The sequence below is a fragment of the Oryza brachyantha genome, chromosome 12, assembly GCF_000231095.2.
Source record: "Oryza brachyantha chromosome 12, ObraRS2, whole genome shotgun sequence".
In the NCBI taxonomy this organism is placed as follows: domain Eukaryota; kingdom Viridiplantae; phylum Streptophyta; class Magnoliopsida; order Poales; family Poaceae; genus Oryza; species Oryza brachyantha.
Window position 1 is genome coordinate 7,604,930 of NC_023174.2, and position 25,716 is coordinate 7,630,645.

Sequence of the window (25,716 nt, forward strand, 5' to 3'; positions counted from 1 at the left end):
TGCCCGCTGCTGATGAGCACGCCGGTGCACAACATAGGGGCGGGGAGCGGCGCTTTGTGGAGTTTGGCACCCCTGAGGGTGCTCTCCAGGCCGCCAAAGCTCTCCTACGCCACCCCCCGGTCACTCCAGACCTGGTGTCACGCCTAGAAATTTACACCAATTTTTCCGAACAATAGCATGCATTAAACTCAGTCCAGAAATCAGCCTGAGTACACACTATGACAAATTAATACACAGTTCCACGACTTAAAAACAAATAAAAACAATTATCTATCGAAATGCAGTGGAAAAAGGAAAACAAGACTAGAACCATCTAATCTTCATCTTGGTGATGATGGCTCCACACCACAGGCATTCTTGACGGTGGACTGAACCTTACTTCAACCTTTGGAACTAGGTTTTCCTTGAAGCTTTCCATTGGCCAACCAGTCGGTCATGTAGCCGAACCATGGTGGTTCCTCCAGTTGTGGCTGCGACTATACCTCTCCAAGGTCCTAGAGCTATCAGCTTTCAACCAGCGCAGCTTCCCCTCTCTGTCATACCTGGAATCAGAACCGGCAGCAACCCGGAGATGCATGTCATATGGGGAGGTAGTGTCATCCTTCCCAGTTCAACGGATGTCAGCGGCCCAATTATCCCATATCTTCAGGCTGTGCTACCTTGGACTAGAGCCTAATGCTTGCACTTGGTTTGCATACCCCGACTCTAGGGACTACGAAGTGTCAAGCATACTGAGACTGGAGGAAATATTGGCCGACAAATGTTCCTTGGAGAACTTGGCCTTCGCCCTTACCCCTTGCTTGCTACCTGTCAGCTTCCACTCGGGACGATCGGCCCAACCATCATACGAATTCTACCACCCCGCTCTAGCAGCTCGACAGCTTGGGTGTGGCCAAATACCAGTCGATCTCTTCTTTCTAGGCAAGATTGAAATGAGGGGCACGATATCCTCGGCTTTGGAACTCAACACGCTCAGCAAAATGACCGAAGTAATCCCTTTTGGATCAATGACTTCTTTCGACTTTGGAGTTACTACCCTGGACACTTACATCGGCTGGTGGGAGGAGCTGCATCAACACTTGTTTTCGACAGTAGTGGGCTTCTTCTGAAATCAGATCGACTCCAATTACGAATATTCCGACTCCGAGGTTACTCTTAAACATGCCACTTTATCCTTTGGGCATTTTTGGTTTTCATACGTCATTAACCTTCTTGTTTTGCAGCCTACTCTCGCAGTCCCTGCCATCAGCCAGAGCGGCCAGCCGATCGAGTATTCAACGTCAATGCTGCTAGCCCTGGGCCATGGTGCCCCTTCCCTGAGCGAGTTTATCGAGAAATTCTCGAGGCCACCAAGTCCATTGAGGAGGCCTAAACACAGCAAAAAGGTTGACCGGGCTCCGAAGAAGAAACTGAAAATAACCGCGGAAGCCACCCCGATGGAAGCTACATCGGCTGACATGGACGCTGCCGTTGACGCCACTGTCGGTGAGGACTCCGACACTGAAATTAGGCAAAAGGTGATCTCCTTCTTCTTTCCTTCTCGGCAGGTAATTGCCTCTTGAAATATTTCCATCCTTCTGCCTTACCGATTACTCTATTGACTCTCTCCCATGCAGTCTTCTGCCAAGACATCGGTTGATGCTCTCCTTGCGCCAAATATCGCCGCTGATCCAGCTCCTACCACGACGCGGTGTCAGCGCCAGCGAGTCCAACTCTATCAGCTGGCCTAACTTTGAGATCTGGCACGAAGCGGAAAATGGTGGTCCATCGGCCTTCTCATCGAGCGGCGTCTTCAGCACAGGTATTCCCCTATGATGACTTTTCTAGTTGCATCCGTAGTTAACTCTAACTTTTCTGCTGTTTTAGGTCCTTACAGATCCCAACATGTCAGCCCTACCGGCCGATGCCACTTTAGAGTCGGTGATCACTAAAGGAGACGCAACCGTGCCCACAGCTCCACCTGCTCAACCAACCGATCTCCCTGCAGCTACCTCGTCTTCCCAGGCAAGTACCTTTACCTAACATATATTCCCCTGGCTGACCGGGTTAAACTTTAATGCGTGTTCTTGTATTACAGTCATTCGATGATTTGCTCCCTTTTGACATCGACCAGTACTTGGATGTCGACGACGCCGACGCTGACAGTTCTGTCATCCTATCAGACAGTCTAAAGGGGCAACTTTCCGACATACTGGCGAGGCTAGACTACCACATTGATACTTTAATCAACAATGTTGGTCCGATCAGAGCGAGGATTGAAGAGATACAAGATCAACTCCCTGACGATCTGATCGACGCCATCGCGTCGACTGGCTACATCGAATCTCCTTGACTTTCGATGCTTCAAGCTCGTCAGTGAATCGCAGACAAGGCTTCCCAAGTGTCAGCCCAAGTGAAGCTTCAAGCCGATTGGGAGCGAGCTGTGACCGAGAAAATTAAGTTAGATGAACTCCAATCGGTCGCGCCCAAGATATCGGCCTCCATCGGCGAGCTCCAAGCCAAGAAGGCAAGTTTAGAAGCACAGCTAGCCGAGGTCATTGGAGAAATAGCGCAAGAAGAACAGCGATTGTCCAACCTGCCATCGACCATCACCACCCAACAACAAGTCTTGAAGTTTGCACTCCAACGGACCGTCCAAAGCCGCAAGGCCATCAAGGCTATTCCTGGGTCAGACGCCGATGACCTCAAAATCATTGATGAAGCCGACCGCGTTTGCCTGCGAGCAATCGACGTGCTGAACAAGTATTTAGGCTTGTAACCGCTTAACTTTGTTTGTGGCACACTTGATACTTTGCCGGTTGATGGCAACTTTTGGCTTATTCAATGATATAACCTGCCTTCTGCTATAACCTGCCATCTTGAGGCGATACTCGATCGTATCGGCTTTTGTGTTAATCGGCTTAACCGATCATGAATTAATCCATACGCTCGGATAATACTTCTTTAGGTACTTTCCGTTCAACGCTCCTCTGAACACTTCTCCATCCATCCCTTCTAGCATGTACGCATTTCTGGGTGCACACTTGTGAATCCGAAAAGGTCCTTCTCAATTCGGTGACCACTTGCCGAAAACGTTGTCTCTGGACCCGATCGGCAAAACCAGCTTCCATACCAATTCACCTTCTTCAAATGTTTTTGACTTAACATTCTTGTTATAGTGCCTTGATACTCGAGCCTTGTTTTCCTTTATCCTTTCTAGCGCCCTCAACCGGGATTGGGCAACCTCTTCTGACTCGTCCATCATGAGGTTATAATATTCATCGGCTGTTAACTGATCTTGCAAAGTTAACCTCCTGGAGCCGATGTTATTCTCCCATAGGAGCATTGCCTCATGCCCATATACCAGTTAATAAGGTGGAACTTGGATGGACCTGTGACATGCCATCCGATAAGCCCAGAGCGACTCAGCTAGCAAGGTGTGCCATCTCCTGGGTTGCTCGGCTATCTTTCTCTTTATTAGCTTGATCAAACTCTTGTTTGAGGCCTGTCTGTCCATTAGCCTGAGCGTAGTAAGGAGATGAATTGAGAAGCTTAATTCCCATACTGTCAACGAACTGTTGGAACTCCTCTGAGATGAATATTGATCCTTGGTCGATAGTTATTGTCTGAGTAATTCCGAACCTATATATGATGTGTTCTTTTATGAAATTGATTACATCAGCCGAAGTTACCCTTTTCAGTGGTATGGCTTCGACCCACTTGGTGAAGTAATTTCTAGCTGCCAGTATGAACTTATGTCCATTGCTTGACGGAGGGTATATTTGCTCGATCATGTCGATGCCCCAGCCCCTAAATGGCCAAGGTTTGATGATCGGATTCATAGCCGATGCTGGGGATCTCTGCACGTTTCTGAACTTTTGGCAATCTTGATAACTCTTGTAGGACGTGAAGCAATCCTCTAGCATGGTTGGCCAATAGTACCCTACCCTCCGTAGCAACCACTTCATCTTGTAGGACGATTGATGGGTGCCACATATGCCATCGTGCACCTCGCACATCACCACTTTAGCCTCATCTTTGTCCACGCATCTCAGTAGAACACCATCAACCATCCTGTAGTACAACAAATCTTCGAGTAGCACATATTTGAGCGCCTTGTACCTAACTTTCCTGTTGGTCGATGATGACGGGTCTTTTAGGTAGTCGATAATCTCCTGTCACCAATCATCGGCTTCTGCACACGCTTTTCTTGCTTTTCCTGCCTGCTCTATTGTGCTCTCTCTGCTTCTGTCTCCGAGCTCATCGGTCAGCAACCCGATGCTCCTTGGGCGAGGGAGTTTGCTTCGGTATTCTGCTCCCGGGGAATGTGGGTAAATATGATCTGCTTGAAGTCTCCTAGCAATTCTTTAGCTGCTTTGTGGTAGGTTTTGAGGACGCCATCTCTGCATTCGTATTCCCAAATAGTTGCTTGATTACCAACTGGGAATCTCCCATGACTTCAACTGCCTTGGCACCTATTTTCTTCAGTAGTTCTAAGCCTTTGATTAGCGTCTTGTACTCAGCCTGGTTGTTGGTCTGGTATGGCTTGATCGTGTATGCAAACTTGAAGCATGCCCCCCGAGGCAAGATTATCATCAGGTCGATGCCGCACCCATGTCTGCAGACGGATCCATCGAAGAAGACAGTCCAAGGCACGATTTCGACGTAATCGGCCACCTTGTGGTGTTCAACTATGAAGTCGGCCATCACCTGTCCTTTTACTACTTTGGCCGACTCGTATTTCAGGTCATATTCTGTTAGTGCCAGAATCTATTTACCCATCCTCCCTTTCAGAACTAGGGCCGATAGCATATATTTGATCACATCGGCTTTGCATACTACTGTGCACTCGGCTGCCAGCAGGTAATGCCTTAATTTGGTGCATGAGAAATACAAGCACAGGCATAACCATTCAACTTCTGGGTACCTGGTTTCGGCATCCAACAGTTTTCTGCTTAAGTAGTACACTACCCTTTCCTTGCCTTCTACTTCCTGGATCAATACTGAGCCGATAGTTTTCTGATCAGCTGACAAATAAATTTTTAAGGGTACCCCTTTTTTGGGTAGCATGATGATTGGCGGCTTCTTTAAGTACTCAATGATCTTGTCGAAGACTTTCTGGTGACTCTCTCCCCACGAGAATTCTTGATCGACTTTTAATTTCAGCAAAGGAGAGAAGGGTTCGATTCTCCCGGACAGGTTTGATATGAATCTCCGAGTGAAATTAATCTTGCCGATCAAGGATTGTAATTTTGTTTTATTCTCTAGAGGTTGAGTGTCGTTTATCCCTTGGAGACATCCTTGGGTTATCTCGATCCATTTCTCGTGTACCATGAACCCTAAGAACTCTCCGACTGACACAACAAAGGCACATTTGGTTGGATTCATCTTCAGTCTGTATTGCGTCAAAGGTTGCCCAGGTGTTCTTCTACTGTTCTAGATTTGACCACCATATCATCTATGTAAATTTCTACCAGCGAGCTGATCAGGTCATGAAAGATGTAATTCATGGCCCTCTGATAGGTGGCCCCGGCGCTCTTGAGTCCGAATGTCATTACGACCCATTTGAACAAACCGATTGCCCCCGGGTATCTGAAAGTCATCTTATGGATGTCTTCCTCTACCATGAATATTTGATTGTAGCCGGCGTTGCCATCAATGAAGCTGATCATCTTGTGTCTTGAGGCCGCGTCTACTAACTGATCGGTTATCGGCATCGGTATTCATCCTTCGGGGTTGCTTTGTTCAAATCTCTAAAATCCACGCATACCCGAAGCTTTCCGTTTTTCTTGAGTACCGGGACGATGTTGGAAATCCACTCTGCATACCGACAAGGCCGGATAAACTTGGCATTGTATAGCCTGGTGATTTCTGCCTTGATCGGTTCGTACATGTCGGGTTTAAGCCTCCTTGGCGGTTGTTTGAAGGGCCGATAGCCTGGCTTAATCAGCAGCCGATGTTCGACGATTGATCGGTTTAGTCCTGGCATCTCATGGTACTCCCATGCAAAATAGTCGACATACTCCTTTAACAACTTTATTAATTCTTCCTGAAACTTCGGGGTCAGGTTCGCACTTATGTATGTCGGCCTTGGCCTGTCTCCAGGTCCTATGTCTATTTCTTCTAGCTTATCGGCCGACATAAATCCTTGACCTAGTTTCCCGTCTAAGTCGTCGACTGCCACGGTCAAGGTGTTTATTGGGACTCTTGATCACGTATCGGCTGGATCCCAGTGTTCGATACGCTCAGGAATTCCCCCGACCAGGGTTTCCCGAAGATGCATTCATGTCCTTCTGCCTCCCATGTGGGAAGATCTGTTGTGGCTATGTTCACCGATCTGTCGGCTGTGACCACCACTTGATCTCCATGCCATTGTATCAAGCTTTGGTGCATGGTGGAAGGGATGCAGCAGTTGGCATGGATCCAATCTCGCCCAAGAAGGAGACTGTAGGATCCCTTTCCGTCGATGACGAAGAATGTAGTCGGTAGCGTTTTGCTTCCATCTGTAAGTTCGACGTTGAGGCACCCCTTGGCCTCTGACGAGTTGCCCCCGAGATCTCTTAGCATCATGTTGGTTTTGATAAGATCTTCAGAGGTTTTACCCAGTTTCCTGAAGGTGGAGTATGGTATCAAGTTTACCACTGCACCACCATCGACTAGCATCTTGGCCATCGGCTTCCCATCGACGTGCCCCTGGATGTATAATGGTTGAAGGTGTCGATGGTCCTTCTCTGCCGGCTTCTCAAAGACGGCTGGTTGTAGAGGTAGCACCAGCTGGGTCGTCGCCTCCTGTGTTTCGTCATTGAACCAATCGGCCCTGTACTCGACTGGTAGTATGACCACCATATTTACGTTGGCCGATGGTTTGTGGACTTCTGACTTGACGTGCCACTCTTTACGCGTCCTCTTGGGTGCCGGCGGCTGTTCTTCATCTTGTTGCTATTGTAGTTCATGTTGGCGGAGCCACTATAGCCGTCTCTTCTGGTTTTTGGTGAACAGGCCACTGGGACACCATTGGTTGGGCCTCATCGACGGTTGTTGCTCTTGGTCGTCGCAGTACTGCCCGATTTCTTCCTCGTCGTAATCTTGCTCCCGAGGACCCAGCCTATCATGCACTGGTATGTGGTGTCGTGTCAACCTTGGTGGCGTCATTGATCTCCTGGCGTGGCTGTTGACTGGTGTAATCCCGCTCCTCGGGGTTGCATTCTGTTACGTCCTAAGTTTTACCTAAGCTTAAAAATAATAAAGTAATGCATTAAAAATAATTTGTTAATTAAAGTTCAAGACAAAACTCAGTATAAATTAATTCAATTAATTGGAAGCTTTTCGGAATATTCTAAAATATCCCGAAAGTATTTTAAATCATTAACATGATTTATATTTGAATTGAACTAAATAAAATTTGCTCAAATAAACTTAATAAAAATCAGCAAGATTGGAGGCAATTTTTTTCCACTTTTTCCTTCTTTTTCCCTTCTTTCTTTCTCCCTTTTTCCTTTTCCTTTTCTCTTTTCCTTTTTTTTCCCCTCCTAGTCGCACCTCCACCTCTCCCCCCTTTGCCCCTGTACGATCTCCACCTCACCTCCCCTCCAGATCACACCCCCTTCCCTGTCCTCTACCATGAGCAGCTCATCCTTCCCCCCACGGCAAAACAAATTCTAATTAATTAGGACTCTAATTCTTATCTCTTTGAAACTTTATCTATTCCTTTTTAATAAGGGATGGATTCTTAGATTTATCTCTAGCTCTCTCCTCTAAATAGACCCCCAAGCCCCTACCTTTTCTCGTCTTTTTTTTTTCAGCTGCACTGCGCCGACGCCGTCTCTCCGCTCAGTCGACGCTGTTTCCCTGCCGAGTCGCCTCCCCTGCCGATCAGCCACCACCCTCCTTGCCGCTGATCCTCTGCTGGTCGTCCTCTCGGTCACTTCATCGAGGTTCATCCATGCCAAACAGCAAGCAACAGCAGCCGTTGGCTGAGCCCTCTGTTGCAGCCTCGCTGGTCGTCCTTGCCGCTGATCTTCTGCTGCTGCACGTTCCTGTTCTGTTCGTGCCGAACAGCAAGCAAGCAGCAGCAATCCGTCGTCAATTTCTCCACCGAATTTCAGGTTCGCATATATTTTATTCTTGCAAATCAATCTAAATTCATCTACCGTGTAATTGTTTAGGTTTTCTAATCTAATTAGCTAGTGTGAGATTGATCTACAATATGAAATTCAATTTCGTAAGTGTAGATTGATTTTACGTTAACGTCGTTTAGTTTCTAGTTCAGCGAGTCGTTAAATCTTGATTTAACGGGTCGCTAACTTCTGCCGTTGTTCCGCAAATAGTTCGCGGTTTCGCGTTTCGGATCTAATTTGTCGTGCGAATCTCTAATTTGTGCACGTTTTGGATTTCTTTTGTGAATATGTGTTGTGTTGGCAATTTCCCAAGCCGCGGCCCATCCCGTGCTCGAAGTCCCCATCACCTCCCTCGGCCCACTCCTCCTTTCCCTCTCCTCCCGGCCAGCAGGCCACCAGCCTAGCCAGCCAGCCCGCTCCCTCCTCTCGGCCTGCTTCCCCTCTCGGCCAGGCCAGCTAGCCAGCCTCCCTTTCCCCTCTCTCCTTATGCGTTGGGCCGGCCTAGACGAGTCCTAGCCAAGGCCACAGCCCGCCGGCACCTCGAGGTCCAGACCACCTCCCCTCTTCACCCGAGCCACTGACAGGCGGGGGCCACCTGTTAGCTCCATCACCCACCTCCGGCGCTCGCCTCTCTCTTGCGTCTTATTGCCGCACGCCGGCCGCTGCCTCGCCGGCGCCCGCACACGCTGCCGCACCACCGGATGCCCTCCATCGCTGCCTCGTCGCCGTGATGCCCCGCTGTCGCGTCGGCCGCACTCGCGCCACGCCCGTGCACGCGCCGTGTTCGCACCGCCCAACCGGCACACACACCGACAGCCGCTCCGGCCGCGCCTGCCCAATGGCAACACCGCTTTTCCCGGCCGTCGCTACCCGCCGGCCCCAATCTGTGCCCACCGCCAACAACCTACCCGCCTCCTCCGCGTCCCACATGCCGCCACCAACCGCCGTGCGCAACCACTGAGACGCTTTCCCGGCCACGTCCCGCGCGGCCGCCAACCACCTCCCGCTTTCGCCGCGCCGCGTCCACCCCGGCCGCGCTAACCGGCCCTCCGCCCTAAGCGCACCGCCGCCGCGTCGCCTCCCTATAAAATCCTCCCCTCGGCCGCCGCTCGCTCCCCTTCGGCTCGCGCTAGCGCCGTCAAGCGATCTCCACCGCCGCCGCCGATCTACCTCGCCGCCGCCCGTCACCACCTGTCCCCAGCCCTCGTCGACTTGCCGTCGCTGGTAAGCCGTTGCCATACTCCCTCTCTCTCTCTTTTCCTCTCCGCCTGTGGACGTCAAGCCGATGTCGCCGCCGTACCCTTGTGCGCTCCGGCCATCATCGTCGCCCCTCCGCCGGCCGTCACCCCCGCCTCGCCGTCGCCGACGCGACCCCGCCGTTGTCGGAGCGTTGCCGTACCCGTGCGTCGCCGTCGACGTTCTTCCCGTGCCGGCCGCCGCCCTTCCTCTTTTGTCATTGTTCTCAGCGCCGTCCGCCAGTCACCGCCCTTCGCCGCCGATCGCCGGCGCCGATCGCCCCTCCCTTTGTCTCGGTCGATGCTGAGCATGCCGCATCCCCCTCCTCCTCCTCCCTCTCCCCCAGTCCTTGCCACCGGCGCTGCTAGCCGCACCGCCGCTCGCCTCCGTGTCGTCGCTCGTCAGCCGTTGCCTCTCCCGCTCCGCGCATCACCGTCACTTGCCGCTTGGCCGTCGAGCTCCGTCGGCGCTGTCACGCCGCCACCGCCGCTGCTCACCATCGCCGCCCCCTCTCTCTGCTTCGGACAAGCCGAGCTCTCCCCTCTTCTCCTCTGTCTTGGGCCACTGGCCAGTGGGGCCCACCTATCGGCGACTGCTCCCTACTGACCAGTGGGGCCCATCGATCAGGCGCCAGCTCCCTCTCTCCTTGCAGGTCCCGCATGTCAGTCTCCCCTCTCTCTCCCCACGGGCCCCACGTGTTAGCCGCTGTCCCCTCTCTCTCTCGGTTGTGCCACTGCCGAGTGGGTCCCAGTCGTCAGCACGCCCCCTCTCTCTCCGCTGACGTCATCGCCTCCAATAATTGCACAATAATTCATTAAGGTTTTCTCTTTATTTTAAAAACATAGTTAATCTTCTAAAATTCATAACTAATTCATCTAGCCTCCGTTTAGGCCCATTCAAGTTTCATTAAATCCAGAAAAATGTCAAGAATCCATTAAAAATAGTTTCTTTCTCTGTTTCAGTAGTTTTATAGCCTGTTTTACTTGTTTTGCTCTGTTTGTCGTAGGTTTTTTTGCCCGTCGAAGCGTCGTTTGTTCTCGAAGTCATCGCCGAAGTTCCTCGTGGGTCTGAGCAAGGCAAGTGGAACCCCTCTTTGATCATATTGACCCCAATATTTATAAAGTCCCCGCTTTACATTCAAACATGCATTGTTTTATGCAAATCTATTTATTTTATTTATCTATTGGGCATTTACCTTTATATCCGCGGATTTCCACTTATTCTTATTGTTATCCCAAGGTTAGTTTGACTAGAAATAGGCTTAGATAATGCTTAGCCATGCTTAGTTCAACTAACTCATCAATTCTTATTTAATTATTGATTAGACTTTGATAGACCTTTAATGGTTGTGATTATGAGTAATCTCCCGATGTGGATTAATGACCACTAAAATATTGCTTATGATGGGCTGTGGGTGCATGCTTTTGAGAATCGTACCCATGACAATTAAGGACCGGTTCTCGGGAAACCCTGGAAGTCTTACACGTACTAACCACAAGCCAGAATGGGCAACGGTGAGACTCGTAGTCTAGCTTGTCCCTATTCAACGTACCGATGCAAGGGTGGGCGTGATGGAGTATGGACAGGACATTGTAGTGTAACAATGGTCTCTGCTGCTTCCGGATTCACCTAGGCACAAGAGGGGCTGCCCGACATGGTGTAAAGAAGGGGGCGAAATCTGAAGTATGGTCCGATTGTCTAAGGAGGGTTAGGTGAAAGGTCTTATCATGGTTTCCGTACTGAGGTATCGTGGTGATACGTTGGGGCATGGTAACATGCTTGGGAGTCATGTCTTGTGGGTAAAGTTGTACACCTCTGCAGAGTAAAACTATTCGAATAGTCGTGCCCGCGATTATTGGGCGAACTGACAGATTCACTGGGATTAGTGAACCTTTTAAATAACTTGATGAACTTGGAACTGGTTTGACCCTGTTAACGTGTTGTAACGTTGGCAGTGGTTTGGCTCTGTCGCAATGTGGTTTAACGTTGGGCAGAGGATTGACCTGTTGAAGTGTGGTGTAATGCTGGACAGTGGTTTGGGCCTGTTGCAACGTGGTGTAACGTTGGACAGTAGATGATTATTATAAATGTTACTTTACTTTTATTTTAGTCTATTTTATCTACTGTCTTGCTAAATTACTACAGCTTTTGTGCAATTTAACCTTAGCCTATCCTTGATATCCTATTGCATTCATTATTCTTCCTCTCTTAGGTGTTACTTGTTGAGTACAGTGGTTTGTACTCAGCCTTGCTTAATTTTTCCCACCAGAGCAAGTGCTAGAGTTTCAGTTAGAAGGTGGTTTCGAAGGTTGAAATGAGGTTCAGTCCGCCGTCGAGAATGCATGTGGTGTGGAGCCGTCATCGCCAGTTGAAGCTGAAGATTAGTTGAGTTTTAGTTTGTTTCTTTTTCCGCTGCATTTTGATAGACAATTGTTTTTAATTGTTTTTAAGTCGTGGAACTGTGTATTAATTTGTCATAGTGTGTACTTGGGCTGATTCCTGGACCGAGATTTAATACATGCTATTGTTCAGAAATTTGGTGTAAATTTCTGGGCATGACACATTTAGGGCAGTCTCTTTTGGACGACAGTCGTATCCTTTCTTCCCAGCAGTATTGGAAGAACAGACAGTCCCAATGATCGTCATATCGGGTATGCCCGTCATGCCTCTAACTTCTCTCATAGCGTCGATGGTACCAGTTCATCATTGAAGTGGATGTGATATTGTTTGTACTTTGACGCCTCTTCGAACCGCTGCTTGACCCGTAGTTGATGTTAGCATAGACCATGTTGACGGGGAATGGATGTCCGTCTATTTTCATCGACTTTTTGGTTTCTTCAAACTTAATATGGCCTTGTTCGACTGCCACTTGGATCTGTCACCGGAAGATTTGGCAGTCGTTTGTGTGATGAGAGACGGAGTTGTGCCATTTGCAGTACTTTTTCTTCTTCAACTCTTCAGCCGATGGTATGACATGCCCCGCCGACAACTGAATGTGCTTCTCTTGCAGGAGGAGGTCGAAGATTTTATCGGCTTTGTTGACATCGAAGTCGAACTTCTCCGTCTCATTTGCTCCTTTGACCCAGTGACAATTCACTGGCTTTTTGTTCCTTGTACATTCTGCCAGGCCTACGTCGGATTCATCGATGTTGGAATACGACGACTCTTCAGCTAGGTATGCGACCCGGCGTTGGAACTTGTCTTTCCTTAGCCTCTTGGTATCGGATTTCGTGAGCCGATACCTTTTGTACAAGGTGGGCTAAGCTCACGAATTCTTGGGCCAAGAACTTTTCTCTAATCTGGCCAAGCAAGCCCTGGAACGCTAACTCGGCCAACTGCTGGTTGCTCAAATTTGGCCGATAGCAACGACTTCTTATGTTTTGGAATCTCGGGACGTAATCATGGACCAATTCATCTAATTTCTATCTCACTGTGGTGAGATCGGTCAGAGTCATCTCTTGTACTCCTGCGAAGAAGTACTTGTGGAATTGCTTCTCGAGATCGGCCCAGCTCCTGACCGAATTTGGTAGCAGGGATGAGAACTACGTGAAGGCTGACCCAGACAGCGACAGTGGGAAGAAGCGCACTTTGAGCACATCTTCAGCCGATGCTTCGCCACACTGGGCTAGGAATCAGCTTATATGTTCAATAGTCGTTGTACCATCCTGCCTGGAGAACTTGGAGAAATCCGGTACCCTGTGAACTTGGAGAAATCCGGTACCCTGTACCGGTGTGGTAGCGGCACCCTTTCAAACCACTCCGGGTACGGGCACCGATACATGTTCTTTTGCTCCCTTGGCCTCAGGCTGAAGCGTTCATGCCTGACTTTGGCTATACAGTCCGTCTAGTCTTCATCTCTAAATTGCCCCCCGGGCGCTGGGTCATGCTAGCGGAACTGGTTTTCATACATCGGCTCTTGCCGATGTTGCCACGCCGGAGGTGGTTGGTCTTCCCGGTCGTCTCGATGGTACGGATCACCATACCGAGCACGTCTGGGTGGAGTCCGTTCTTGATAAGGTTGCCTAGGCTTTTCCGAGATTTCCTCCAGCTGTACGCGATGATGCTGCGGTATTGGCTCTTCGTCTCTTGGATCCCTTTCATCCCTATACTGCCGATACCTAGGCCTTTCTCCATCTGGGAAGTACCTAGGCCCCTTCTAATGTGACTCCCCATCAGGAGCACCATCGGCTACCTGTTGAATTAGTCCCAACAGGGTATTTACCAGTACCCCGACTAGTTGATAAGTGCGTGATGCACCGCCGAATCCACCAAGTCTTGTAGGTTCAACTGGTTCTCCAAAGGAGGGTCTTTGTTCTTCCTCGGTTCCGAGTCAGGTGTCGGAAGCCGAGACTTTTGCACCGGGCCGCCCCGAGTCATACTGAAGGACTCAAGGCACAACTTCTGGAATTTATCCATATGTTGCTGCACTAGGGCTCGCTGCTCGTCGGTGAGGTTCTCCCAGGTGACAGAGAGGATGTTTTCAGCACTGACTTCTTTCACGACCATCGCTCTTGTCTTGACTCGATGAACGCTTGACTGGCTTGTGGTTGAATTGGGTTCTTGACACAGTCCCACCGGGCGTGCCAAAAATGTGTTGATGCTGAAAATAACAATCAATGATCACACACGCAGACCTGGGAATCAATCTTAGACCACTCCAATGCAGGACCTAATTCTTAGAAATACTAGGCGTGCCAGTCAGTTTAATCCTATAACTGACAAGATGTAGCATGGAAAACGGTTAACCGTGAAATCGCTATTGGCCAAATAGCCGATACCGTCCCAGGACCCTAGCCGATAGACTAGACGATCGGCTTTACAGAAATTTCATGATAGTAAGCATAAATATGCCCAATCGGCTAAGTCAGAAGTATGATAAATACTAAATAAATCAACCAGCTAATTAATCATAAAAGATCAGACTCAACCGAGAAGTCTTAAGATTAATCAGCCAATCGGACTACTTCAGTACTTATCGCACGTACAATCGATAGCTGATACGAGACTAAGTATATAATTAAACATAAACTGGGATGCTATACTAGTTTATCAGCATAAAACAATAATATATGACAACATTCATTCTCATATCAGACCTAGAAGATCGAACCTAATCGAGATGGTGCAGATCTAGATACAATTATGCATGGAATCGATGGATTATTGTAGCACATGATTAACAAGATAGCAAACCAGCGTAACCTATCAACCAACTCATTAATCTTGGCCGATCGGACAGATCTCTATAAGCATATCGCATCAAATACACATAGATCAGACCTAACCGAGACAATATGCAATCTACTACGATATAATCATAGAAATATGAAGATCGATGAGCTTAATGAGCCAATCAACAGATTACTTAGGATAATTCTGGCTAGAATTGTAGCGATAAGCCCTTGCGAGTCCCTGATCTAATTTGATAACATAATTCCGGCAAAGCAGATTGATCGGATCGAACCGAGACAGAATCAGATTGTCCAGAAATACGCTAACAGATCGAACAAAAGAACCCATAAGGACTTGATTGAGAACTACTACTACTTCAAGCTAAAATAGATCAAAGCAATAATAAAACTCAACCGCCGATCAACTAGGCAGGAGATTGGACTTAACCGAGAAAGTCCTTTTCTAATTGATCGACGGGTTTTGACGAACAGAAACTTACACTGCGAAGTTGACAAACCCCGCGCCGAAAGCTCAAGGAAGTCGAAGGTTTGAGGCGACACATTAAATTTGACTGATCTGAAGATGGTTTACAAGGACCCCGGGCACATATATTTATAACCCTAGGTATTAAGTAACCTAACCAGATAAGAATCCGTTACTAACTAACCTGCAGTATTCGCTCTTTAACTAAATATAAAAATCATAACCAAACTCTAAGATAAAGCCTAATTAATCTACACGAACTCACAACTAACACCGAATCTATCCCTAAGCTTTGGGCCCAATCGGACTCCAATTCCTATCTAATTCAGACTCCATTGGCTGGATTTACACCGCGTCCAATCTCCTACCTCCAGCCGACTCCCCCTTCTTGTCCGATTCGATCTTTAGCTGTGTTTCAATACATAACGACGATTTACCAAAATCTGGCGTTAACAGATTTGCGATGGCCGGCGACATCAGCGGCGTGCGGGCGGCGATGTCTGAGCCGTACGCGGAGGGGAGGCGGTCTGACCGGTGGGGCCCACTCGTCAGCGGGCGCGGGTGCGGAGGGAGGCCGGGCGGACTGGCGCGGTGCGACGGGGGGACGGGCGCGACGCGACGGGCAGACTGGGCCGGTCGGCCCAGTAGAGGGGAGGCGCGTGCGGGGGAGAGGTGGGGAGGAGCTGGGCCGCGGTTACGGCTGGGCTGGCTCGGGGAGAGGGAAAGGAGAAGGAAGAAAGAAACAAAGAAAGAAAGAAAGGGAGGGAATCTCAAAAAAAAAGGAAAAAGAGAGGGAGCCTCAACTTACTAATTTTTAATTTAAATTTTTCAGACAAATTTTATAATTTGAATTTCAACTTTAAATCCAGTTAATGATTTAGCAGACTTTGATTTATTTAAATTAATTCTTTAGATGGTATTTCTCACGAGCTTTAATTAGGCCAATTACTATATAATAATTTCTTTATTGAATTTGGCTTGGGATAGAAACTTGGGGTGTGACAAGAGAGTTTTTATTTTTTATTTTTCTCTACTTAATTGACAAGTGGGCCCATAAGCTTACTAGGACGTCACGTACGTAAAACCACCCCTTCATACTGCCCAAGGACCTCTGTTAGACCAGATTCACGAGTTCGGGGTTTAACATTTCTGGCATTAGGGTTTAGGGACGATTTTGAAACTCGGTGTTAACATAAGGGACCTAGAGTGGACCGAATAGTAACGATTTGGTTGCAATGGGCCGAGTCACAGTTATGGATTGGGCTACGGTGGGTTATACTGGCATAATTATATCATAGGAATTAGGCTGCAATGGGCTAATTAGATAAGGACTTGGCGCTACACGTCACGAGCGCGTGATGCGCTACATGTCCTCGAGTACTTTACCTATATGCTATTAAAAAGACGGTGGTTCTATGTATACCACTAAAAAAGTTTGTAGACATATATATGCATCGACCAAACTTTTTTTTACCCATGTGCCATTTTGTCCGCCTTTATTAAAAAAATGATCTCTGACACGTGGGACCAGGGACCATGTATGAAAATGACTAATTTGCCCCAAAATCATTTAGTTCCTCTCCCGACTGCCTGGCTTTTGCCTTTTCTCCCGAATCCTCCCGTGCGCCGCCTCCCCCGAGAAACCCTAGCCCCCTTCGCCGGCACGCCGCAGCCGCCGGACCGCCCAGATCCGGCGGACCCCCGCACGCTCAGCCCAGGCCGGCGCCTAGGCCTGCTCGCCCGTGCGGCCACCCGGCGCCCAGGCGCCCGTGCGGCCACCCGCCGGACCTGTCCGAGGGCGTGCGGTCGGCGACTTCCTCAACGGCGTTGTAGTGGGCGGAGGCGGGCGCGGTGTTGGGCGGACGGTGGACGGCGGGGTCTTTGGCGGAGGCCATCGGCATAGTCGGGCGGAGGACGGACGGCAGCGGCGGGAGCGGTGTCAGGCGGACGGCGGCGGCGGGCCGTGGGACTGAGACGGATTGCCCTCGGTGCGGCACAATGGAGGGAGGCGGACAGGATACGGCGGCAATGGCGATGGAGATGGAGGTAGAGGCAGAGGCAGAGGCCGTCTTATGCGCGGTGCCCTCCTCCCTCTCGCTGTCCAATTCCTCGACTCCAAGTCCTAGTAGCAGTATCTCTTCGAGGCGTCTGGGCCTCAAGAACAGCATCCAGACCAACTTCGGCGACGACTACGTCTTCCAGATAGCTTCTTGGTAGGCATCCTCCCCACACCCTGGTTCGTGTAGGCCTGCAAATTCTTGACCGGCTTCGACCACTTTAGCTTTTGTTCATGATGGTCATGATTATGTTTATGGTTTTATATTACTACTAATATCCGTAATTTTTAGTGACTATTTATGTGTGCTGTGGCCGGGGGCGGACTCAGTTTGTAATTGACTGAGTTCAATAAAGCTTCCATTATCTAAAAAAAATTACTACTAATTCCATTGCATGCGAAAAGGACAGTTCAAATTGCCAAAACCACATTGTTATTGTTTTTGTTGTTATATCATCATTATTATTTACCCATAATCATTGTTTTCTTTTTTATCTTTTGTGATGTATTGATATTATGCATGCTTTAGGACTTATGTCTTCTGCATCTTATTTCCTATATCTGGTAACAAGCCAGGAGAACACTACGCTTGCAGTTTCCTTGTCAACAAATGCACTAAAATTTTATTGTCCAGCAACTGGGCAATATTTGGGCGAATGTACTGGACATAGCGGAACAATCCATGAAATTTCCTTTTCAGCTCCATCATCACCGCAAGTAGTCTGTTCTTGTTCTTCAGATGGAACTATAAGAGCATGGGATACAAGAAGCTTTAAGCAGGTCTGTTTACCAGTCTGGTTATCAAATATTACCTCCGATCCACATTATAAGATTTTTGGCCCCATAGATGCATATGAATGCTAATGAATCTGGACACATATATAGACATATGCATTGATTCATGGATGAATCTAGGTAGGACCAAAACATCTTATAATATGAAATTGGGGCCTACTTTATTCTTGTCAACTCTCGTATTTATTTATTTATTTATTCAACTCCCGACTATGGAATAACTGACACCCTTTAACTATCAATACTACCAAACAAATCTCCACCTTGGTTTGGCCCACATCACCCTGCTGGCCAAGCCGTCTGCTACATTAGACGACCCCATAAGGTCATAACCATGGGCTCAGCCTAGCATGAGAAGCAGGCCAGCCCTTTCTGTTGCCATGAGCTATCAAGTGTGCCAATGCCTTCACAGATTGCACTGTTCGTCGGCCATGGGCTACTCATGTTCAGAAACTTTGACAGTTCATTGCCTGGGGGGAAGAGGGAGAAAATGAGGCCGGCATGTTGGACTAAACCATTTTTTGAAATTCATTTGTTTATTTTACTGATTGGACTGCAATGCAGTGTCAGCATCAAATCAACTAAACCACCTTTGGATGGTCTTAGGGGAGTGTTATTATCCTGTTTGATATTTGGAGGTTGCAACTGGGATAACTGGGAGTGCTACTTATCAGTATATCAATGTTCATTTTGCTATTTTTTTATGAATACTAGATAACACATACTTAGTCTGTTACTTAAAAGGAGTTAGTGGTGATGGTGCACAATCCACAACGCCTGATTAATTTCAAAAAGCAGGGGTAAAACGAAAACCTTAAAAACTGAGCAAAATCAATATTGGACACCAAAGCATGGGCAAGTATGAAATTGTCCCATAAAAGTATGGATTATATGTGTGTTGGCTTTGTTCGTACCTATTTATGTCTTTGCATGATAAACTTCTATTTTAGATATGTAATAAACCAATATGTAGGACTATTTTGTAATACTAAAGACCATAAAGGAGTTTTTGGAACCAAAAATATATAAATAGAGTTGGTGGGGGTGGCAAATTCACCGCCACTTCCATTACATTGCCTTATGTTAGAATAGTATATTTGGTATAGCTATTTGAGATACCGGCATACGGCTCAACGCTCAACCACTTTGCTAGCTTTTTTTTTCACTTGTTACTCTTTAGAACTACCACCACCCCAAAATATTTGTCTTCTAGGATTCAAAATTTGGCCCAGAACAGTTCACTATGGAGTATTATTTATCCCTTTAATCACTCTCCATTCAAATTTCTTCGTATTCTTTCTACCCCCAATCACCCCCCACACCCAACCATACACCAGTTAATAAGGGGCAATCTAGTGTTTTCATCTCAAACCTTAATCTATGCCAAACAACCTAGAATGACAACTATTTTGGGATGGAGGAATGATTTGCATGAAATCATCTTCCTAAGTTTTTCTTTTACATTGTAAATGCATGGCCTTTTGTTACACACAAATAATTCTCCAAATGCAACTTTTTTTCTGTTAGATTCTAATAGTCTACTCTGTCAAGTCATTTTATTTGTTCCATATTTTATCTGCAACAACATTTGTGTAATTAAAGTTTGTGTCTGTTCTGTTAATGATTGGATCACCATTGTTGTTGCCTTTACATGGAACTAACATCAAATATTGGATGTATAAGGTTACAAATTATCTTGGTATTGTGTTTGCACTCATACAGACAAAATCTTCACTAAATTTTATATCTACTATATTGCTTTTCATATTCTGTTTATTGTGCATATTTTTTCCATGTGACATTGTCAGTTTACTTTGATTGATTTAACATTATATACTATACTAGTACAAATGTACAATTGGTTTAATTGTATAATTAGTTTGTTAGCTATTTACAATAATAATGTAATTGGTTTAGTCGTTATGTATCTAAATTCAACCATCATTGGTTTAATTGTATGATTAGTTTGTTAGCTATTTACATTAATACTGTAATTGGTTTAGTCGTTATGTATCTAAATTCAACCATCATTGGTCTTCAAATGTTTTGTATAGATATCTGTGCTGAGGGCATCTCATGAATTGTTCAGCTTCTCCTTTGGTGGATCAAATGGTAACCTAATTGCTGCTGGTTCTAATTGCCAGGTAAGTTTTATTGTTCCTCAGATATGAGGACTGTTCACATTCTCGACTGACTGAAGAGACCAGATTAAGCACTAAAGTAACTGAGAATTAGAGAATGATTGCTAGATTTAGCAGATAATTTCTGAATAGTGGACCATTGCTTGCTCAGTTTCTGAGGCTCGTGTGCACGCCTCCTGTCAAATGGCAAGGAAAGGGGAGAAGGGGACATCTCCAACAGCCTCTCTGTCTCTCTGCCATACCCTGTAGCTATAATTTAGCAAATCACTCTGAAAACCAGCTCGAACTATCCCACTCTAAATGCATCTGATTAATATGCTAGGACTATTACTTCCATTCCATATGTCTGGTGCATTTGTCAACAGCTAGAAAAAAAAATATTATTTTGTTACAAAATCAGTTTGATTCTTATTATGACACATTCTAAATTATTGGTTATAGGTTCTACTATGGGATTGGAGAAATTCTAAACAGCTAGCATGCTTAGAGGAATCTCACATGGATGATGTGACTCAAGTATGTATTGTTCTATGTCAAATGATTTTTTTGCGTTTTTTTTTTGCATTTTTTTTATTACTCAGGAAGAGTCTTGGTTTGTACCTTCTATATGTTTATGAAACAATCTGTTCAAGAAAATATGTTGACACAAGTAATCCGCAGATAAAATTGGTGATACCATTTTTGCGTTATGTTGAGTAGTTGATACATTATATTAGAGCCTAACTAGCATTTTTCAATGAAATTGCGGCTTGCGACGGGTAGCTCTTTGTTTAGTGGTGACTTGAATGATGTAGGCTCATGGTAGAGTTGTGAATCAGTTTTGCATGTTTAAGGAAAATAATGTTTAACCTAATTGGAGTAATAGCAAACAGGGACCAAGTAGGATCAGTGTTGAAGCTTATTTACTTTGCTGTTCTATTCCATGGCTGCTTCATTTGGAAGCTGCATTTGTGGAATTTAGAGATGTATCAAGCTAACGTGCATGCTGCATAGTCACCGACTGGTGATCTGACTACTTATCCCTCCTTTTGCGATTCAATTTGACTTGATTCAATGCTGTGTCAGCATTACATCTTGGGACTTCATCTTTTGGTGCAATATAATCTGTTTTGTTGCTTATTTGCTTTTAGTGCTATTTAATGTGTTCGTCTGTTATGGACGCTAATTCATGGATGTGGTAAGGGTCTGAAGACCGGGATAGATGCGAGATCGCTCTTGTTGGTTTTAGGCTTGTCCTTCATGATTCTTTATTTTAATTATAATGAGCTATATGGGTCCCTTATATGGGAGGTTGTCCTATTGCATTTCTGGAGGTACTATTCACTTGAACAGTACCATGAATATCAACTTGCTCCTAAATCTCTACCGTCACAAACCATATGTCTAACTCCTAACTAAACCTTCCTAACTAAGAGATATAACCGTGGTTCTTAAAGCGTTAAGGCGAGGCAAGGCAGCCCACCACTAATCAATTGCCTAGCGACACCAAGGCATTGAAGCCGACACCTTAAACAAGAGCACAAGAGGAAGATCAGAGATCTAAGAGGCAGAGAAAAGAGGAGGGGAGAGGAAGAAAATGGAGAAGAGGTAGAGATCCAAGAGATGGAGCAGAGACAAGGAGAAGAAGAGCAAAGAGGAAGAACATGGAGAAGGGGAGAGGAAGAGCAGAGAGGATTGGAGAGGCTAAGCAACGGTGACAATTTGTCACGCTTGCTTGATCAGGCAAAATCTAACATAGTCTTAGGTGGACGTCTTTTTTTCTGACGTATGCTACTAAGGCCTCCAACCAAACAGGCTTGAATTCCTTAGTGGCCCATGTTGATGAAGCTACATGCCATTGGAATCTTGCCTGGACAATCATAAGCTCCCAATGAACAGTTGTGAAAGGCATTCTTCCATAACATCATCTTCATGTAAAAACAAATTATTCAAGTGATAACTGAGGCATGGTATATCTGAAGGCATTAATGCGGGATGGGCAAAATATCTGAGCATGCAGATTTCCAGTCGAAACGGTTCTAGAAGCAAACAGTACTTTGAAACGAAAATCATGATTTACTGATTTCCTGTCTCCCTACCATACATTATTGGCATTTAGATTGATAAAATATTGATGAACGCAATATTAAATGTCATTCAAGCACTATTATAGTATAAAGGGATACTGGCACGGTTTTGTATGTTTTCTCCCCATCATGGAGACAATTACTTTAATCACTTCCTTTCTAAATATATTTTTATAATGTCCTTACTGAATCACTTGAATACATTTTCTGTCATGAACATATCTTGTATTTCTTACTGTTTCTTTCATACTAGCTCTGTATTTTGTGTGATTATTAATTTTTATGTTGTCATGATCTATTACCTCTTTTTGGACAGGTAAAATTTGCACCGCATCAACATAACAAACTTATCTCTGCAGCAGTTGATGGATTAATATGTGTTTTTGACACTGATGGTGACATGAACGAGGACAATCATTTGCTATCTGTATGTTGTAGTTGTTTCCTGTGCCCTAAATGCCTTGTTACATATCCTGCTACATATGCTATAGCATATGTTTTTGATGTTATGTTGTTAAGTGCAGTATTCCATTAGTGCTTCAACTTCTGTTCCTTGCTGTTTCACATGACAATGCTGAATGTTATCATGGGGTCATACTTATATGGTGGTACAACAATGGTTAAGCTGCAAAATCCTGTTCATTTATACATGAGCATGAAGCCTCCCCCCCATTTTTTCTGATTGATAAGTTATATGTCATGTGTTTAATATTTTCTTACTTGTAAGTGAAGTACATAATAGAGCACTGCTTCATATAACATCGCTTCTGTCAATCTGTATAATGCTGTGGATGAATTCATGTACAATTGTACATTGTGGATGCACTTCTATTTTGCCTATTTCAGAAATAAAAATTTGCTGGTACTATCTAAGTGTGGATGTAGTATTATTTTTGTTTTGAAGCACTTTTTAAATGTATAATTGTTCTGCATAAGTTTAGTTGTGTGAATTCTGTCATTTTTGGTGATAGTTTGATATTTGATCTTCCATAGGTATTGAATGTGGAGACTTCTGTTGCCAAAGTGGGTTTTTTTGGCAACACATACCAGAAGCTCTGGTGTTTGACCCACATTGAAACATTAAGGTAGTTTATTTCTGTTTGCTTTCTCTGTTTTGGACAATGTCATGTCATCTGACATATTCAAAGTTGAAACAAATAATAAGGAAACATTTTGGTTATGGTTTTTTCTATTGAATTCTCACAGTACCTGGGACTGGAATGATGGGAGTAGGGAGCTGAATATAGAAGAAGCTCGTTCCTTGGCAACTGATAGGTGGAACCTTGATCATGTGAGTATCAGATATCACTTTTCTTCATTATAGCTACTCAGCATTTCATGTAGGAATGTAACTATGGTATTTGCCTATTTGGTAGTGGGTAGTTATATATACTGCTAGATATGGTATTTATCTAATAACCTAATTTCTTTCTTGACCATTTGGCTCATGAATTACAGTACGGAACAAAATGAATAATTTTGTAGCACATTATTGTCTGTAGTAGTCTTGAACTAACTCCAAAACTAGCTGAATTTAGATAGAGTATTAGGAGTGCATACTATTCCTTGTATACTCTAATTGAGGATCTTATATAATCTCTTGGCTATATTAATACATGGTCAACCCCCACATTGGGCGTGAGGTATTCCCCCTAATCCTCTTTCTGCATGGTATCAGATTCTCTGGTTTTCTTTCCTGGGTCTCCCTCCTCTTCGCTGCCCTAGTGCCACTGCCACTCCTGGCCACCGTGCCTCCTCTCCTCCCTGCGCCGTGGACTTCACGCCGCATCCACCTCTCTGGCCATCATACCCACCTCTCCTAGCATCGCTGCCTTTCTGGTTGCCACTCTACCATCAAACTTCTCTCTGCGCCGTTGCTTCTCTAGCCACCATGCCCTCATGTCGACGAATTCGGTGACCTGCGCTGCCTCTGGTTCTACTACTACTCCAGCCATCTCTGATTCTGTTGCGCCTGTGGTTGTCAATCCCTACATGGTGATTGGTGTCAATTTGCATGTTTGAATCACTTTGGAGCTTCATAATCGTAATTTCAACAAGTGAAGGCCTTCTTCAGGTAGACGTGCAGCAAGTTCAGCCTCGACACCACCCCTGTCAACACTGCAGACTCGGCTTGGGAGCCTAGGAAAGGAGTGGCCAACTTTATTAATATGGTTGGCAAGGCAACATAAGTAGGCCAAGTTCAGCTTGGGGGATATTACCATGCACGGAAAATGTAGTAACAGGAAAATGTAGTAATAGGAAAATGTAGTAATAGATTAGTACATGATTAATTAATTATTAGTTATAAAAAATTTAAAAATAGATTAATATGATATTTTGAAGCAAATTTCCTATAGAAATTTTTTGCAAAAAATACATCATTTAGCAGTTCAGAAAGCGTTCACGCGAAAAACGAGGTTAATATTGGGTAAATTAGAGGGGGTGCCGAACGCGGCCGCAGTCCAGTGGCAAGTTACCTAGATAATTTATTTTCTCAGTCTGATTCTGTTTACTATCTTTTGTAGGTTGATTATTTTGTTGACTGTCACTACTCTCTACCTGATGACAAGTTATGGGTGATTGGCGGCACAACTGCGGGGACAATAGGTTACTTCCCTGTAAGAACTGGTCTTGAAGAGGCTATAGGTTCTGCGGAAGCTATCCTTGAAGGAGGCCACACAGATGTTGTTAGAACTATTTATCCAGCCGCAAGTACTCATCTTGGTCAAAACAGGGGTATTTTTGGATGGACAGGTGGTGAAGATGGCCGTTTATGTTGCTGGCGCTCTGACGAAATTGCTGAGATAAACAAGTCATGGATCTCTAGTTCACTAGTCTCACGGGTGCAAAAGAAAACTAGAAATCGACATCTACCCTACTAACGGATGTGATGATGTCCAACACATTGTTAGTTAACAAAATATAGGTTATATTATGTCAAGAAGAGTGATAATTGTTGCTCCACAGCGTTTCCCTGTTTGTGCCATATAATCCCCTAATCGTAATCTACCAGAACTCAAGGGTGACAATGCTTGGTCAATTTCCAAATCCCACTGCGGGGATATTCCGAGAAACGGCCAGAATCGCTTTTTTCTGCCAGATAATTGGATGTAGCCTAAAATTAATTATGTAATTGTTGACCATCCCCTTCCTTTTGTTTTTTTCCCCCTTTTTACATTGTCCATTAACGGCCAAAGTTTGCTTACCCTCCGGTGTACATATTTTTTTTTGTCCTAACTATGACCAGGGATTGATTTCTCGATGAGATCTCAGCCCCCATAGGAGGCACTGAGATCATCTGACCCTCTAATGAGGTCATTCCCTCTAACGAGGTTATTGACACTTGGTTCAAGAGGTAACGGGGTTAAACATGTCAATGATCATGTCATGTGGAAATACTTTCGAGGAAATGTGTTTCTGTGGGAGATTCTAACGTTGCTGGAAATTTTGACCAAACTATATCAAAATCAAATAAAATTTGTTCAAAATTTAATATTTGTTGGTGAGATTTAAGGATACCAAGATCGCACAAAAGTTTGCTGTCTCAGTCGCCTGATATTTTCAAGATTGATCCCTGATCTGGACTAGCGTAGCCTGGAAATTTTAAATGGATAGTTCAGTCCAAACTCCAATGTCTCCAGTTAAATTCATAAAAAAAATTGAACACCACG

The 25,716-nt window shown here is 45.5% G+C and overlaps 1 protein-coding gene across 2 annotated transcripts; it reads left to right on the forward strand.

The window, feature by feature from the left end:
* Window positions 1–16,624: 16,624 nt before the first annotated feature.
* LOC102721787 (WD repeat-containing protein GTS1) lies at window positions 16,625–24,998 on the forward strand. Of its 2 annotated transcripts, none has more exons than XM_006663893.3 (8): window positions 16,625–17,200; window positions 17,616–17,823; window positions 19,893–19,982; window positions 20,421–20,495; window positions 22,362–22,472; window positions 23,039–23,130; window positions 23,252–23,336; window positions 24,571–24,998. In XM_006663893.3, exons 1-8 carry the CDS (start codon window positions 16,986–16,988, stop codon window positions 24,925–24,927), a joined length of 1,233 nt encoding a protein of 410 aa, XP_006663956.1. In that variant the 5' UTR covers window positions 16,625–16,985; the 3' UTR covers window positions 24,928–24,998. The 2 variants fall into 2 exon arrangements, with proteins under 2 accessions (XP_006663956.1, XP_015698756.1); XM_015843270.2 differs by having other exon boundaries at window positions 16,629–17,200; window positions 17,573–17,823.
* The last annotated feature ends 718 nt before the right edge of the window (window positions 24,999–25,716 follow it).

Coding starts and splice junctions, on each gene's coding strand:
- LOC102721787 (XM_006663893.3), top strand. CDS start 16,986: ATGGAGGGAGGCGGACAGGATACGGCGGCAATGGCGATGGAGATGGAG. Junction 20,496..22,361: donor ACATGGATGATGTGACTCAA/GTATGTATTGTT, acceptor CTTTTTGGACAG/GTAAAATTTGCACCGCATCA. Junction 23,131..23,251: donor ACCCACATTGAAACATTAAG/GTAGTTTATTTC, acceptor GAATTCTCACAG/TACCTGGGACTGGAATGATG.